This window comes from Lolium rigidum, chromosome 4 (assembly GCF_022539505.1).
Source record: "Lolium rigidum isolate FL_2022 chromosome 4, APGP_CSIRO_Lrig_0.1, whole genome shotgun sequence".
Classification (NCBI taxonomy): domain Eukaryota; kingdom Viridiplantae; phylum Streptophyta; class Magnoliopsida; order Poales; family Poaceae; genus Lolium; species Lolium rigidum.
In genome coordinates, this window is record NC_061511.1 from 79,104,164 (window position 1) to 79,117,081 (window position 12,918).

The 12,918-nt window shown below is 50.0% G+C and overlaps 1 protein-coding gene across 1 annotated transcript; it reads right to left on the reverse strand.

The window, feature by feature from the left end:
* Window positions 1-3,408: 3,408 nt before the first annotated feature.
* Window positions 3,409-5,651, reverse strand: LOC124646470 (MLO-like protein 5). Its single transcript, XM_047186574.1, has 11 exons — window positions 5,520-5,651; window positions 5,368-5,425; window positions 4,982-5,283; window positions 4,741-4,857; window positions 4,597-4,657; window positions 4,425-4,513; window positions 4,251-4,325; window positions 4,071-4,159; window positions 3,928-3,977; window positions 3,804-3,844; window positions 3,409-3,703 (listed from the first exon to the last, which is right to left on the reverse strand). The coding sequence occupies exons 1-11, from the start codon at window positions 5,649-5,651 to the stop codon at window positions 3,485-3,487; spliced, it is 1,233 nt and encodes a 410-aa protein (XP_047042530.1). The 3' UTR covers window positions 3,409-3,484.
* Between the last annotated feature and the right edge of the window lie 7,267 nt (window positions 5,652-12,918).

Here is a 12,918-nt window from a genome sequence, read left to right on the forward strand (position 1 = left end):
ACAAGTTCCGTTACATGTTTGCTTGCTGTCATCTCTATTTCAGATTGCTATTACCACTCATATTCATCCATATTACTTGTATTTCACTATCTCTTCGCCGAACTAGTGCACCTATACATCTGACAAGTGTATTAGGTGTGTTGGGGACACAAGAGACTTCTTGTATCGTAATTGCAGGGTTGCTTGAGAGGGATATCTTTGACCTCTACCTCCCCGAGTTCGATAAACCTTGGGTGATTCACTTAAGGGAAACTTGTTGCTGTTCTACAAACCTCTGCTCTTGGAGGCCCAACACTGTCTACAGGAATAGAAGCGTGCGTAGACATCACCCTCCGGTGATGATTCCCCTCTCCGGCAGGGTGCCGGAGGCGATCTTCAGAACCCCCCGAGATGGGGTTGACGGCGGCGGCGTCTCAGTAACTTTTCTCGTATCGTGGCTCTCGGTACTAGGGTTTTCGCGACGGAAGGATTATATAGGCGAAGGGGCGAGTCGGGGGACGCCCGAGGGGCCCACCCCATATGGCGGCGCGGCTAGGGTTGGGGCCGCGCCCCCCTATGGTGTGGCCGCCTCGTGGCCCCTCTTCGTCTCCTCTTCGGTGTTCTGGAAGGCTCCGTGGAAAATAAGACCGTGGGCTTTTGTTTCGTCCAATTCCGAGAATATTTCCTGTGGAGGATTTCTGAAACCAAAAACAGCGGAAAACAGGAACTGGCGCTTCGACATCTTGTTAATAGGTTAGTACCGGAAAATGCATCAAAATGATGTAAAGTGTATATAAAACTTGTGAGTATTGCCATAAAACTAGCATGGAACATAAGAAATTATAGATACGTTTGAGACGTATCATCGAGGTCACCTTGTGCAGCGCTTTTGCAGGGAGAGACCGACCACACCCACGTACGCATTAGTCAATCGATCCATTGATGGATCGAGGTGCCTCCACAAGCTCATCCACTGGCTTCGACAAGCACCACGGCCACGGCGGCGTCCCCGCCGCCCATTGCTCCCAGTTGTTCCCGTCGCTCCATCACTCGGCGCCTCGGCCTCGCGGCGTAGTGGAAAAGTGGAAGGGGAAGGTAAGGAATCACAGATGAATTATATACTTTGACGGGCACATGGAAAGCCGCATCTGAAAATATGTGCATGTGATCATGTGGGTGATTGCTTTCCATGTACATCCCTTCCGGGATCCCATGGCTAATTGCTTTAATTTCCTAATTGATTTACATTCCTAATTGCTTCGCTTGATTGGTTTCCATATATTGACTATGCAATCACGTGAATATGGCAATCCCGTGATTGCTCCTGTGACTATGCAATCCTATGACTATGCCATATTTTTGTAAAGCGAAGATGTTGTGGGCACGGATGACTAGATATGGAGCAGAGGACATTTAGTAGGATTAGACGGTCAAGATGTATCCAATCTTTGACATCAAACATTTTTGATGACGTACGAACTGCAATATAATAGTAAAGATAATCGAGATACATTCGAGTGAAGTTCTGTTTTTCTTAAAATACTATGTGGCTCTTTTCGTGAATTATGTTTACATGTGTGACATGTGTACACAATCAAAGATATTTGAAAGACCGGGATCGTAGCAACGCACGGGCATTCAACTAGTAGGTACATAATATAGAAGTTAAAGTGTAAAAAAAACTTGCGTCTACCCAAAACAATCAACATTTCATGTACAAACGCATGGAAACATGTAAAACTATTGAATTGATAAATGGTACACTTCAGCATGTAGAGATGTCACATTTCGCTACCCGAAAACATGGGGGGGGGGGGCGGGGGGGACACATCATTGCATGAAGCATGAAGCAGCAAGATCTACTGGCAATTCACCCCACATAGCCAAAACTTCCAAAATTATGTATACCATCGAAGATAAGCATAATCAGAAAGGAAGCGCTTCATCACCTCGACAACCGCGAACTGAAAAGGATGTATTTATCCAAATATGAAAGAGAAACTTAGTAGGAAATATGCAAACATCAACGGGGGCAAGAAAAAGCATGGAAAGTTTTCTGAATGTGGCACAATTTTTTATCCATTTAAATTAGGAATAAAATAGAAAACAATGCAACATTGATGAAGAAAAAAACATTCCCGGACATAAGAAACACAACTGGAGTTATACATGCACAACATGTCATAGAGAATCACCTTGTGAAACCCAACATCAACACCGATCCGAGGACCGGGACCCTTTGTTAGGCCTAGCCTGTGAAATTGAGGATCCACCCATGTAGAGTCGGCTGACCAATCACATAAGGCGTGTTAGGAAAGGTCTGAACCAACACATCGGGAAAAATAGAGTCACTTAATCTGTCGTTGCACACACCTTTGCGACATACATATGTCGGTCACTCATACCCTACATTGAGCGGGGCGACACTATCACTGGAGCATGTCATGGGGAGCCTAGCCAAAGCCCGCAGACTTTGTGCTCCGTAGAGATAGTGTCTCCAGACTAGGATTGGGAAGATTTGTCGCCATCGCCGCCATCGAGCAACATGAACTAATAAGGTACATCGACGCCGCAAATTAGAGATGAGATACATAAACAAAAGAAGCCCACATGAGCCCAATTGTTGAGACTGTCATTCATATCTGTTGAACTGCAATTACACCTTAAATACAAATTAACAATACATTGGTCGACATGAATACAACAACCACTCAAACTGTAGAAGTGTATAACAAGAAAAAGACTTAAACTCCTCCCATCCAGCATGTCCTACGTAACCTATGCATAAATATACATACACACATGCATATACGTGTTGCGAACTGTTGCTGCTAACGTACTTGTACAAAAGAATTAAGCAGTCGATCGATGGATCTATACATAATCACCCCAATGAATCATGTGGGGTCACTCTGCTCTGCTGGATGATCACGGCTCGAGCTTGACGGATTCGTAGTCACCATCCTCCCCTTTCTTGGCGGCGCCGGCCTCCTGCCCCGTGTCGCCGTCCTTCCTCTCCGTGAGCGCGATGCCGCTGCTGTCTTCGCCCCTGGGACTTCCGGCTTGCGGACTCCCCGAGGGCGACCCGCCGTGCTTTGATTTGTCCGCCGGTTTCTTCTTGACGCCGGCGCGCCAGTTCTTGAGCGCCTTGGAGGTCTGGTCGTCGAAGATAGACTGCTTCATCGTGGATCCCATCTGCGACACCAGCGCGTACAGCGGTAGCGTCACGTAGCTGCACAGCACCTGCACCACCGCCCTGCGTGACAGACAAAATCAATCCGTTCATCTACTCCAAGTATATGCATGAAGAATTACAGATCGATCACAACTGAGAGAGATTTGGTTAGTTGGTTGCTTGGTTTACCCGAGGCAGAGACGCATGAAGACGAACTGCTTTGAATCGTTGAAGCAAGAGTCCATCCCGTACTCGTACTGCACGTACGCAGCTCACAAATCATTCGAACAATCGATCCAGATCGCAGAGATGATATATGGAGATGGAAAGTTAAATTACCAAGATCCAGACGAAGTAGATGATCTGGAATCCGTTCTGGAAGAGCGTGAAGTGGATGAGGAAGAGGACGAAGGTGGGTCGGCTGAACCAGAAGTAGCTGTCGCTGACCTGCACCAGCGGGATCCCCTGGATCACCGCGTGCCGCTCCGTGATGTCGATCGCCATGCGGCAGATGATCCCCTGCAGCTTCGTGCCCACTGACAGGATGATCTGCAGCCATCAACCAACCAATCAACCATATACAGTATGTAGCAAGAGCATCATTTTTTCATGTTGAAAATCAATCAACCCTGGTTCAAATTTCACTTACAATAAGGGGCATTATGGAGATCCAGAGCATGGTGTGCAGTCCTGATATTGGTAGACATCCATTAGTGTCAACATGAAATCACACAGTACCTTGTTCAAGGAATGCAATTAACTGACTCACTCACCGTTGATGTTGATGAGCAGGAAGATGAGCGCAGAAGCCCACAGAGTAGGGCTGCAAACCAAAAACAGCAAAAGGTTTAGCAAAGAGGTAGTATGTAACTATTATAATAGATCAATGGCAGTGGAAAAAGTTTTGTTGGTGCACCTGATCCCGACGATGACTTTGAAATCGTCCTCGAGAGACCGCTTGATGTACTTCTGGAAATCAAACTTGCTGCCGGGAGCCAAATGAACCTGCAACAGCAAGGACATGACTAAATCAGCAGAAACATGAAGAAGAATTTCTAGCAGCTAAAAATGACACGGATTACTGGTTGCTACTTACATTGACGAAACTGTGGCGCAGCGCGCAGTAGTCGGCCCTCCGGACAGACCTGAAGAACTGCCTGAAGAAGTTGCTCTGCGTTCAGACAGAGTTCCACGGATCATATGTCAGGTTCAGTTTGTGCATGTGCTAGCTCTTGAGCTTCAGAAAGGAAATCGTTCACTGTAATCTTACGATGTAAAACGAGGCCGGGGTCTTGTTCAGGACGTTCATGTGCTGCCTGACGAACGATGTCTCGTGGGTAAACCTGAATTTCGTCGGATCTGCAGCAGCAATTGCGTCGCCGTTAATTCAGAGATTGTAATAAGAGGTGAATGTGTATTTCTGAATGGAAAAGCTGATGTACCGTTGGAGAACTCGAAATCTTTTCCCGCCGCCTCTTTCTCCCACTCCTTCCATGCTCGTATCTGCAAGACAAAACATCATCAAGCACCACTCACACCACCAATAACTGAAAAAATAGATTAATCATGAGATTTTCCATAGGTACCTTGGCCCTGCCGAGTGCCATGGTGATGGCACTGTAGCTGACATGGAACACGGCCAGGAAGAAGATGAAGATGTGCAGCTGGTGCAGCGCGTTTATGGAGATGAGCGACACCTTTCCCTGCAATTTATTGGCACAGAGTCTCAGGCCCAATTTGTTTTGCTGTAATTTGGATACGTGTACAGCCGGATGCAAAGACTTTGTTCAGAGTAATCGAGATTGTGATGGTGGTGGTGATGAGTACCGGAGGGCATTTGGTTTTCATATTGGCCTCGCCGCCGGAGAGCATCCTGTGGGGGACGCTGAAGGAGGCGGCGGCGGTGAAGGGATGGCCGCCGAGGCTGAGGTGCTCCGCCGTTGCGTGCGCACCACCCTCGGCGACGCCGGCGTTGACCCCGTGGTCCGCTTTGGTCTCGGCTTCAATGGTGGACTTCTTGAGACGGCAGGGGAGCATGGTGTCGGCGGCCGCCTCCGAGATGCAGATCTTGATGATGTAGTTCTGCCCGAACACCAGCAGCAGCGAAATGAACCCCAGCACCATCAGCTCTGCACTCCCGCCATTCGTATCCGTTAGTTAATTCATGCATCGACAGCCATTAGTTAACCATCGGTGGTCTTCCTCTTGCTCACCTGTCTTGACCTTCTCAAGGGCTTCGACCATGGCCTTCTTCTTCCTGTGCGCGAAGAACTGCATGCCGCAAGAGAACACCATTCATGCATTTGAACAGAGCAGACAGAGCAGCACAGACATACTACATTGCAAGGCGATCGACATGACGGACCTCTCCGACTTTGTGGAGGCCCTTCTCGAGGAGGATGGAAATGAGGACGATGACGCCACAGACGGAGGCGACGGCCCATGTCGGTGTCTGGTCGAGCTCCCTCGTGTTGCCGCCCCCTCCTCCCCCGCCCATGGCTGCTGCCGACCCACCCTAGCTAGCCTGGTCGCCGTCGATGCTCAATCACCGGCGGCCGGCCGTTGCCTTTATTTTTGATTGACCCTGAGACGTCGGCCGGGATGAGAGGCGGCCGGGGAACGGGTCGAGCAAAGGAGGGGAACGGTCGAGAGGGTGACGCAGATAAACTGAAGACGGGGTCAAGGACAAAGAGGAGGAAAGGAGGGAGAGGACGTCAATGGCCGATGGAGTCGGAGATTTGCCATTTTTCTTTGCTGCGCGTGCGTGCATGGGGATGGGAGCACAAAGCGCCGCTCATTTGCAGACAGAGGCTGCGCGCGAACAGTGGAGGCTCCGGTCAAATATTTCTCTTTTCTTTTCTTTTCTTTCAGAGCTCCTGTGCGATGACATCACGTGGGTCCTTCCTACGCGGCTACGCGCCATAGATTTCTTTACGGCGTGAATGCCTGATTGGATGCGTCAGTCAAAGCATTCCAGAGTCCGTCCCACGGAAACCTCGAATTGGCCATTTCTCTAGAGCCACCCTCGCGGCCGCCTCCTGATGCTAAAAAGTGATGCTGACGACTATTTTTTGAGAAAACGCAATGATATTGCGTTTCATTTCATTGCAAAGAAGAGTTAGTTACAAATGTTAGCCTCCAAAGGGGCTTACAGATACATGAAATCAGTGCACATCTCAGTCTGTGGGTAAGATAGCACGAAGGCCAGCCGCACCGGCTCTCACCCAAAGCGTCGCTTCTACCCTAAACTGCTCACACGCGCGTTGGACTGTAAGCCTTTCTCCCTCAAAGACGCAAGCGTTTCGGTGATTCCAGATCAACCAGGGGATGAGCATCGTCACAGTGGCAAGACCCTTGCGCATTTGCTTCGGAGTTGCTTGCCTTGCCATGATCCACCATTCGCTGAGCGTGAGCTCATTGTCAGGTGGTTTGCAGGTGAGCTTGAGCAATGCTAGGGTGTCGTGCCAGACATGCCTCGATAAGGGGCATGCTAGCAGTAGGTGACGCATCGATTCCGGTTCCTGGTCGCAGAGGTGACATCTGGGGTGATGATGTAGGCCGTGTCTCTGCAGTCGCTCTGCTGTCCAACATCGGTCCTTGTAAGCAAGCCAATGAAAGAACTTGACTCGCGGCGGTGCCCAGGTTCTCCAGATCAGCCTCCAAGCACCGCAGGTTTTGGAACCTTGGAACATGCTTAGGTAGCAGGTCTTGGCGGAATATGTGCAGCTAGCATTCCACCGCCAAACCATTTGATCTGGTTGGTTGGTGGGTGTGAATTGCTCCACCTTCCTCCAAACCAGTAGGTATTGGCCGAGCTCGCGAATGCCGATGACGCCATGAATATCGCGAGCCCAGCGATGCGCATGCAGTCCGTCGGCGATCCACGTTCCCTTCCAGCATCTCTTGGGGATGCAGGCATACAGCTCCGGTGTGATTTGACTGACGGAGCGGCCATCGATCCAACGATCCTCCCAGAACCTGTCGGTCTGCCTGTCGCCGGCAATCATGTAGGTGGAGGCGAAGAACATGCAACGCTCCTGCTGGGTGAATTGCAAGTCTAACCCGCTCCATGCTCTGTCTTGGTCAGTTCTACTGAGCCACAACCAACGTAAGCGTAGCGCCAGCCCAACCCTCTCCAGATCATGGACGCCGGGACCACCTAGCGAGATTGGCCGGCTTACAGTGCACCAATTGACATGGCAGTGCCCGCCGCTGGCCTCGGCTCGCCCTTCCCATAGGAATCGACACTGTATTTTCTCCAGCATCTTGATGATGCATTTTGGCGGCTGTAGCACTAGGATCTGGTGCAGGGGGATTGCAGCAAGGACATCTTTGATGAGCGTAAGCCGCCCCGATCTATCCATAAGCCTGGACTTCCAAGTCGGAAGTTTTGTTGCGGTCTTGGCCACCAGGGGCAGGAACTGAGCTCTGGTACGGCGCCGCAAGGTTAGTGGAATGCCTAGATAAGTCAGTGGAAAATCCGCTAGCTGGCAGCCCAAAGTCGCAATGATGACCGCGTCAGGATCCCACTCGAAGTTCAGCACTGTCGCCGAGTTCTTTTCATAGTTGACCTGTAGGTCAGAGGCTCTGCCAAACAGGCGAAAAATCGACTTGACGGCGTAGGCGTCAGCGGCAGTGGGATGGCAAAACATGACCACATCGTCAGCGTAGAGGGAGACCACCGGGATTGTCTTGGTCGGGTGGAGCGCTTGTAGGATTCCGACAATGGCCGCATGCGTGACCAGCCTCCCGAGGGTGTCCACGGCCAGCACGAAAAGTTGTGGTGACAAAGGGGTCCCCTTGCCGCAGCCCTCGGCGGTGCCAGATCGGTGACCGAGGGCAGCCGTTCAACAGGACGCGCGTGCTCGCGGATGAGAGTAGAATCGCAATCCAGTCAAGGAATTTGTCGCAAAAATCCATACCGTCGGAGCACCTCGAAGAGGAACGCCCAGGATAGCGTGTCAAAAGCCTTGGTGATATCGAGTTTCAGCATGACTCTCGGCGCTCGTAGATGGTGCAGCAGGCGCATGAACTATCGGACAAGCACGAAGTTGTCATGCTGACTGCGGCCACCGATGAAAGCGTTCTGGTTCTTGCTCACTAGGCTGTTGAGCTTTGGTGCCAACCGTAGCGACAGTACCTTTGCCACGACCTTGCATATCAGGTGCACGAGACTGATGGGGCGATAGTCGCCAAGCGTCTGTTCATCTGGGTGTTTAGGTAGCAGGGTAATCAGTGCTTAGTTGAGCTTATGGAATCCTCGACCGCGTAGATCATCAAGCTGGTGGAAGACGGCGAGTACGTATTGTTTTACCACGGGCTAGCAAGCGCGGAGGAATTCGACGGTGAATCCGTCAGGCCCATGCACTTTGCGTGTAGGAAGGCGCTTGATCGCGGCCCAGATCTCATCCTCGGAGAATGGCTCATCGAGCTCAGCCAGGTCAGCAGATGGCATGATCAGCTGCTCGAGGTTTATGGTGCAATTCCGCAAAAAACTCTATGCCAAGCAGGTCATCAAAGTGCGAGAAAGCCGCCTCGGCCATCTCCGCAGGTTGGTTGAGCACACGGTTGCCTACCGTGATACGACGTATCATGTTCTTCTGCCAGCGAAACGAGCACTGCTGGTGGAAGAACGCAGTATTGGCATCTCCAACCTTCAGGTTTGCGATTCGGGCTCGCTGGTGTGCGATCGTGCGCTCGAGCGATGCAAGGCCAATGTGGGAAAGCTTCATAGCTTTGTGCAGCCACAGTTCGTGTGGCGTTAGCGTGCAGCCCTCCCTGGCCTTGTCAAACCGGAGTATGAGCTCACGACAGATCGCCAACTTGTGGTGCACGCTCCCGATCGACTTGGCAGCCTAGCTGGTTAGTTTCCTTGCAGTAGGCTGTAGTCCCAGCATCATTCGCTCAAAGGAGTTGACACTCTGGACCGAGCCCCATGCCGCTGCCACTGTTTCCTAAAAACCGTCGAGGCGCGGCCAGAATTCCTCAAAGTGGAACCGGTGGTGCGTCAGTGGCGTAGGAGAACAATCGAGCGGAAGTGGGCTATGATCGGAGACGACGGACGCTAGGCAGCTCAGGTTGCACTCGCCAGCAAGCTCCTTCTAGTCAGCGATACATAAGACACGGTCAAGAAGTACTAGAGTCGGTGGATGTTGTCCATTGGTCCACGTATAGCGGCGGCCGTTGAGGTACACCTCTTTTAGCGCTAGGTTGTTGATACAACGCCTGAATCTACCCATCATACGCCTGTCCAAACGGTCATTGCTCTTGTCCTCGTCCCGATAGATCAGATTGAAGTCGTCGCACAACATCCATGGGTCGGGGCATAGGGGATGGAGGTCTCGCAACTCCCGGATGTCGAGGGTGCTCCTCGGCAATGCCCACCTTGAGGGGCTTAGGGTTGACGGAATCCTGTAGGCTAACACGAGACATCGGAAACCAAACAAACGGGGAGAGAGATTTACCCAGGTTCGGGGCCCTCGATGAGGTAAAACCCTTACTTCCTGCTTGTCTGATCTTGATTTTTGTGAATATCGGGTTACAATGGGGTAGCCGAAGGCTATGACTAAGACCTCGACGAGAAGCTAGATTTGTGTATGACCTAACTCTCGACTTGCGGTGTCTATGGCTAGATTGATTGTGTATCCTTCGGCGGCCTCTCTCCTGACCCTTATATTGTGAGCCAGGTCTCGAGAGGTCTGCTTGAGTACGACTAGGTTACAAAGAGTGCTATAACTAAACTTTCCTTGTTCCTTCGTCTCCTTGCCTTGTTCTTCAAGAATTCCTTACGGGAACCGACATAATGGCCCACCTTGGTTAGCAGATGATCTTCATGGGCCCCTGGCTGGGCCGTAGGAGGTAGCACAATATTAGTTACCCGAAGGGTAATGCCCACATCAGTAGCCCCCGAGTGACTGGCCAAAACATAGCTTCAGGCAGGGAATAAAAGTTGTCTTCTGTCGAATCATCTATTGACCTTGAAAACTTCATTTTTATCGGGTGCGCGACAAGCGCTCCCGATGGGAGTAGCCCCCGAGTCTAGGCACGGGTGCTTGCAACCGCGCGTAGACTCAAGTTGTACTACTCGAATGTTTTAGCGTATGTCGATATTTTCTTTGAACTGTTGTGGTCATCCGATAACTCCCGTATATCGGGTCTTCAATATCCTCGGGTCAAGCCATGCTTGTTGATAGAGTGCAAGGGATATGGAGTAACGTGTCCAGCTTCAATTGATGCCGGTTAACTGCCAAATAGCAAAACAACGCTACTCTACTCAGGATCAAGTCCCCAAACATGATCCTGGTTCTCGTAATTCCTTCGGGTCCATCATTTCTATCGGGTGCGCGACAAGCGCTCCCGATGGGAGTAGCCCCCGAATCTAGGCACGGGTGTTTGCAACCGCGCGTAGACTCAAGTTGTTCCACTCGAATGTTGTAGATTTCTTCGGATGCTTCTTGATGACATCATTGATGATGTAACCACTGCGGTAATTTGATTGACGTGACATGACCTGATGGGCCCACACTATTTCCGCGTGGTCAGTTAAGAAATGACTAGTGCATAGTGAGAGAAAGTCCTCTTGGTAAGATAAACGCAATGACACGTGGTGACCTAATTCCAGATCCCCTTTGATTAACTTTTACTTTATAATTGTGAAAACCGAAGTTTACCCTTTCCATTCTCTCTTCTTACGGCCCTTCTTCCTCGTTCCCCCTTTCTCCTCAAAATCGTTGCACCGCCACCGTCGTTCTTAGACCTTCCTCCACTTCCCTCGATGATGGTGAAGAAGAAGAACCCCACGCTCGCCGCCAGCGCCGCGACCAGCGGTGCCGCTGCTAAAGCCACATCTGGCGCGGCGGGAAAGAGCGCATCGGAGGTTTCTGCATCATCTTATGCACCACCCGTGCGGGAGACTTCCACCGCAGGACCCGCGCCCGGCGATTGGCCTGCTTCAACGACGACCAAGCGCGACGAGAAAAAGGCTCGAAGTCTCGGCATAATTTCGGCCGACGAGGAGAACGTCATTCTCCCAAGTTCGGCTTCACGCCCTAACCCTCCCACCGGTTTTACTGTGATGTTCATGTCTTTTCTGTACTGTGGGCTTTCTCTCCCTGCCCATGAGTTCCTCCGGCATCTTCTTCACATTTATGAGATCCAATTATGACAATTGACCCCCAACTCGATTCTTCACCTTGCTATTTTCGTCACCCTATGTGAGGCTTTCCTGGGTATTGAACCTCACCTCGGTTTGTGGAAAAACATCTTCTTCGTGAAACGCTACAACTGAGTAGTGGCTCCTTTGTCACCCCTGGGGTTGGATTTGTCGTTCGTAAGGAAGTGAACTATTTTAACTTCCCAATGAGAGAGTCTGTTCAAGGATGGAGGTTGAAGTGGTTTTACATCAAGGATTCGGTAGTAGCCAACATGCAGCTGCTAAAATTTGTCGACGTCCTCGAAGCCGTGCCTAAAAGATCTTGGAAGAATATTCTGTCATCCGAGGAGAAACCGGAAGTCGATAGATTATTTGATAGAGTTCTTCAATCAAGGAATCCGAGGGTCAAACTATGATGGGCACTGAGATAGCAGCTGTTTTCTTGAGACGTCGAATTCAACCAGTCATGTCTAGAGCCTACCAGATGTGGTTATATTCAGTCTCCATGGATGTAACCAGAGTAAACGTCGTCGAACTGTCCGAAAAAGAATTACTAGATGAAGTCAGTCATTTGACCCACTTTAGCCAAGAAGATTCGATCCCACTTCTGTCCCCTCAAACTCCATTCGATGCCGACCATCCGCCGAACGAGGTAGCTTCTCTTTTATATTTACAACGATTGCTGCACTCGATATGCTCTCGTTTCTTTGTACTAAGACTTTCATTTTCTCCGACAGGTCCAGTAGCTACCGAGTGTTTTATGAATATAACTGATGACAATCTTGATGGGAGAAGTTCTTCCATTCCTGCAGAGTCCCATACCGAAGAAAACGCAAGCCACGAAGATGAAGACAACGATCCTGCGAATCCTGAAGCTTTTTCTTTGGACCCTAAATCCTTTGCTGATGAAATAAGTGACATAGTGGAGTCAAATCACGACGATGATGCTGATCGTGCTGACTTTGTTGATGCAGCTACGGATAAGGCCAACATGCAGCCTCCAAAAAGATCGTCTGGTGGTTTCGCCGATGAGGATGATTTACTTGATCTGTAAGTCTCTTACATTGCTCCAAGAATTCCTTTGCACTCTAGTATTTATTTTGATTGATTCGTATGCTGTCAGTGATGAAGGCTTCGTTGAGCCTCCATTGAAGAAGGCCAAAGCAACCTTCACCAAGGCAGCGCCGGCAGCTCAACTTTCGACAGCTTCTTCCCTTTCTAAAGGGAAGGAGATTCCCTCGACTACCGTCGCTGCAGCTGCTCCTTCTCCTTTAGCTCGACCTGTAAGTTTTTTTATCTTTCTTGGTGAAGACCTGCTTCTTAGCAGCCCCTGAGTCTAAGTTTAACTATCAATAGCTAATCAAAACCTTTTGACAAGAACACTATTGTTGTTTAACAGATGCTTTTCTTTCCTTTTTCTTTTATAGTATCTCCAAACGATTATCGCAACTTTGGAAGCTTTTTCTTCTCAATTCACCTCGCTTGAGGCTGACAAGACTCGACTTGAAAAAAAAGTTGAGTCTACATCTTCAAAGCTTGACAATGTAGTGAGAATAGCTGCCGAAGCTCGCCAGCACGCAGATTCTCTAAAGGAAGAGCTTAAGCAGCTAAG

What these genes read in the sequence shown, in the direction of transcription:
- LOC124646470 (XM_047186574.1), bottom strand. Translation starts at nt 5,651, where the DNA reads ATGGGCGGGGGAGGAGGGGGCGGCAACACGAGGGAGCTCGACCAGACA. An exon ending in TGGCACTCGGCAGGGCCAAG is followed by an intron (nt 4,658 to 4,740) that starts GTACCTATGGAA and finishes TTTGTCTTGCAG; the next exon opens with ATACGAGCATGGAAGGAGTG. An exon ending in AGATTTCGAGTTCTCCAACG is followed by an intron (nt 4,514 to 4,596) that starts GTACATCAGCTT and finishes TTGCTGCTGCAG; the next exon opens with ATCCGACGAAATTCAGGTTT.